Here is a 4,036-nt window from a genome sequence, read left to right as displayed (position 1 = left end):
GAGAAACCGTCAGCCTGCTCACTCCACACTAGGGGGCGCCTGGTCCCCGGGCAAACCAGCAGCGCTCGATAGACCAAACTCCGCCCGTCTCTCCTCCTCCGGACGAGGTCAAAGCCCCGTCCCCGCCCTCCCCAAGGCTGCCAACGAGGCAGACTCCGATACACATGCGCAAACACGTCCACCACGCAGCTACGTAAAGCGCGTGAGTCCTCTAAGCTCCGCCTCTCGGCCGCGTCTCTGAGTTTCCAGTTCCGGCCTCACAGGGGCGGGGAGAAGCTTTGAACATGCGGTTGTCGTTCGCCGCCGCGATCTCCCACGGCCGCGTATACCGCCGCCTAGGCCTTGGTCCTGAGTCCCGCATTCACCTGTTGCAGAACTTGCTTACGGGACTGGTGCGACACGAACGCATCGAGGCGTCATGGGCACGCGTGGACGAGCTGAGGGGCTACGCCGAGAAGGTAAGGGGAGTGACCCTCTTGTTCCTCTCCTAGGTCTGTCCTGAGGGGGCGGGATCCGGCTGGAGTTGGGGAAGAATTGGGACCGCCCTGGTAAACAGTGCCGAAAGTCTCTTTCCTTATTACCGTGAGCTGAACCTACTCCTGTGGCCCCTCAAATGGAGACCTGATTAGGACTGCGTGGTTAGAGGTAGCCTGAATTAGCGACATGCTTTGCTACCGTATGGAATGAATAGGTTGCAGTTTGGCATTACAGGATTAAGATTGACGCCTCCTTTCTTGCTCGGATTTTGGTCAGTGATGTTGTGTCCTCACAGCTTATTGACTACGGGAAGCTGGGAGACACCAACGAACGAGCCATGCGCATGGCGGACTTCTGGCTCACGGTGAGTGCATCCTGTCCACTTCCCAGATCTTATCCTTTGGTCCCTAAGTGGAAGGGAGTTGTTAAAGGAAAGGGAACTGGGCGGAATTAAGGCACGCACTTAAGGACAAATGTGAACTAAGTTCGAGATATATGTCCTACGTTGAGTTTAACGTGAATCTCAGTCTACACAATTGTCTGTAATTGATCACTTTATAATACCACGTCAGAGGGTGAGGGAAGGCATGTGGGGGGGTGTGTGTTTGGACCCTACCTTTGGGGATGCTGAAAGTTAATGTCTCGGTGATGGTGCCTGACCCTGCTCTCTCCTGGAAAACTCTACCCCTCTAGGAGAAAGACTTGATCCCAAAGCTGTTTCAAGTACTGGCCCCTCGGTACCAAGGTCAGAATGGGGGCTACACGAGAATGCTGCAGATCCCAAATCGGAATCAGCAGGATCGGGCCAAAATGGCAGTGATTGAGTACAAAGGGAACTGTCTCCCACCCCTGCCTCTGCCACGCAGAGACAGCAACCTTACACTCCTAAACCAGCTGCTTCAGGGGCTGCGGCAGGACCAGGAAGCAAGCACCCGCAGCTCCCACCCAGCTCAAACACCAGAGGTTTAACTGAAGCCAAAGGGCATGTGGCCCTCATCAGTGCCCATGATCAAGGCTGCCCATGATCACAGGCCTTGGGAGCTCTTTTAAGCTCTGAAAACTGGAGCTTGAGTTGTAAAATGGACTGTCTGATTGGAGTCTGGAGCCCAGAACTTTCTGAGAGCCAGATACCCTTTTCTTGGCACAATAGGTAAAAATCCATTGTATGTATGTAAACTGATTGTTTTCCCCCCTTTGGATTTCTGGAGAATGAGAACTCTCCACATCGGTCTGTATGAGGTAGTAAATTCATGGCATGTTTCTGGCTCTTAATCTGGATTGTGTTGAATTAACACAGTTTTGTTTTTCTTCATGCCTGATTATCTGGGGCATGTATTCTGTAATTCCAAACTAGCCCCCATAGGTGATTGAGTTTTGTTATCTAGCATAGAGACTGAGCCCCTGGGATTTCTTAAAGATTACTTCCTGACAAGGGTAGGAGGGTGAACATCTAGAAGTGAACTTTCTGTAATAATCTGGTACCCTAGGAACCTTCAAGGTTCCATTCCTCTGTTTCTGGACAGGATCACATGTTACCCTCAAGTGCTCCCCTCAAACCCTGAATGGACTTGAGAGGAGAGGACCAGCAACCTGGCCAGGAGAGTGGAAGCATTTAGCAGAGGATGTTGACTGCAGGATAAGCTCCTTCCTTTGGGGGTGGGAATGGAGGGGTGAAGGAGAGGGTAGAAGTGGAAGAAAGATTAGGAAGTTAAATCCGTGGGAATTTCCTGGAAGTTTTCATTGTTGTCAAATCTGGGCCTCTCTGGGAACTCGGAAGAGGGAAATCCGGCTTCAGAATGGTCAGGGGATGTGAGAAGTAGGAAGTTCCTTTATGTGCACTAGGAACTGTGAAGCCAGACTGGGCCCAGCCAGGCTGCCCATCCCTCACACTCAGAGGCTTCTCTTGGGTGATAGTCATGGGAAGTCTTGGAGCTATCATCCCTGCCTGAACACGGGATAGCAGGGCCTAGAAGATCCCAGATTTCTAGTACAGTGGGAAAAAGAGATTTTTATCTTAGGGCAGACCTTCAGAGGGTATTTGGCCCACCAAACCCATACACTGTTTGAGATAATAAGGTTGCGGGTGGAGGGCTCACCAGTCTAGCAGACAGATACTAGCCTTGGTGACAGCTCCTCTGGCCCTGTTTCAGGACACCTGCCCAAGTCTGAGAAACTGATCTGCTCCCAACACGGTCTCCGGTATTCTACACTATTACAAAACAGCTCTTTCTGACATTATATTTTGAGTAACATATAGTAGACACTTAGAACATTTATTGACTAAACATTGAACTCTGAATGCTTCTCCAAAAGAATTTGTCCCCTTTCTGTCTTTTTTGGCACTAACTCATTTCCCTTAGCCAGATATCTTGGAGTCAGCCTTGACTCCTAGAAAAAGCACTTTCCTTAAAATTAAAACCACATCTTTACGTATTGGTAACAGGTGGGTTATGACTGGACTTTTGTATCTTTTCCTCTTAGGCCCCAGAAATATACCTTCCTTTGGGGCTTTCAGTAGTTCCCCAAGTGTTTTATTCAGCATCTGCTAGCACCCAGCATCATTTTAGGCACTAGGGATATACTAGTTAACAAGTGTTGGCCATATGTCGGGCCCTGGGCTACATACTAGGATATAGAATTGAGAAGAAACAACCTTTGCCATCAAGGAGCTCACAGCCTGATGGGCCATGTCCATTGCCACAGTGGTCTCCAGAGACACTGCATCCCCTTTAATGTTTTAGTTTGTATAGTAGATAGAGTATGTGAATCCTAAAGCATTTACTAAAGGCTCAGGGATTGGTGCAGTGGTAAAGAACTCCCCTGCCAATGCAAGAGACAAGTTCAATCCCTGGGTTGGTAAAGTCCTCTGAAGTAGGAAATGGTAACCCTCTCCAGTATTCTTGCCTGGAAAATTCCATGGACAGTCTGATGAGCTGCAGTCCACCAGGTTGCAAAGTTGGACTGGACTGAACATAAACACTGGGATAACACCAGGGAAATAACAATGTAGCAGTTTCAGTGCTGCTAAGTCACTTCAGTAGTGTCCGACTCTGTGCGACCCCATAGACAGCAGCCCACTAGGCTCCTCTGTCCCTGGGATTCTCCAGGCAAGAATACTGGAGTGGGTTGCCATTTCCTTCTCCAATACAGGAAAGTGAAAAGTGAAAGTGATGTCGCTCAGTCGTGTCTGACTCTTAGCGACCCCATGCACTGCAGCCCACCAGGCTCCTCCATCCATGGGATTTTCCAGGCAAGAGTACTGGAGTGGGGTGCCATTGCCTTCTCCAGCAATTTCATTAATCAGGCCTATAAATCTATAAATGGCAAGTCCATCTATAAATGGCAAGTCTTCACCTAAATAGGTGAAATATGCCCCCCCAAATCCATGCTAGCACCTATTTAATAAATTCTAAACTCCCAAGAGAGGCCCATATATACTAAAAATTCCCTCCTACTTGTAAAGATTCTCTATTCAGGCTCCAGCTTCACAAGGTATGCCCATTCTCCTCAAAACGTAACAAATTTAGTCTCAGTAGATCAATGGCAGTGTAAGCTCAGT

At 49.0% G+C, this 4,036-nt stretch overlaps 1 protein-coding gene across 1 annotated transcript; it reads left to right on the top strand.

Annotated features, from left to right (window-relative positions):
- Positions 1–226: 226 nt before the first annotated feature.
- Positions 227–1,749, top strand: MRPL17 (mitochondrial ribosomal protein L17). The gene is made up of 3 exons (XM_006049429.4): positions 227–458; positions 773–841; positions 1,171–1,749. The coding sequence occupies exons 1-3, from the start codon at positions 285–287 to the stop codon at positions 1,444–1,446; spliced, it is 519 nt and encodes a 172-aa protein (XP_006049491.1). The 5' UTR covers positions 227–284; the 3' UTR covers positions 1,447–1,749.
- The last annotated feature ends 2,287 nt before the right edge of the window (positions 1,750–4,036 follow it).

The sequence above is a fragment of the Bubalus bubalis genome, chromosome 16 (assembly GCF_019923935.1).
Source record: "Bubalus bubalis isolate 160015118507 breed Murrah chromosome 16, NDDB_SH_1, whole genome shotgun sequence".
Taxonomy (NCBI): Eukaryota; Metazoa; Chordata; class Mammalia; order Artiodactyla; family Bovidae; genus Bubalus; species Bubalus bubalis.
The sequence above is the reverse complement of the archived record's forward strand: the minus strand, read 5'-3'. Positions and strand labels throughout refer to the sequence as shown.

Bases quoted from the DNA above. Each gene is read 5' to 3' on its own strand.
- MRPL17 (XM_006049429.4), top strand. From the start codon at position 285: ATGCGGTTGTCGTTCGCCGCCGCGATCTCCCACGGCCGCGTATACCGC. The intron at 459-772 runs GTAAGGGGAGTG...GTGTCCTCACAG, and splicing joins TGAGGGGCTACGCCGAGAAG to CTTATTGACTACGGGAAGCT. The intron at 842-1,170 runs GTGAGTGCATCC...CTACCCCTCTAG, and splicing joins TGGCGGACTTCTGGCTCACG to GAGAAAGACTTGATCCCAAA.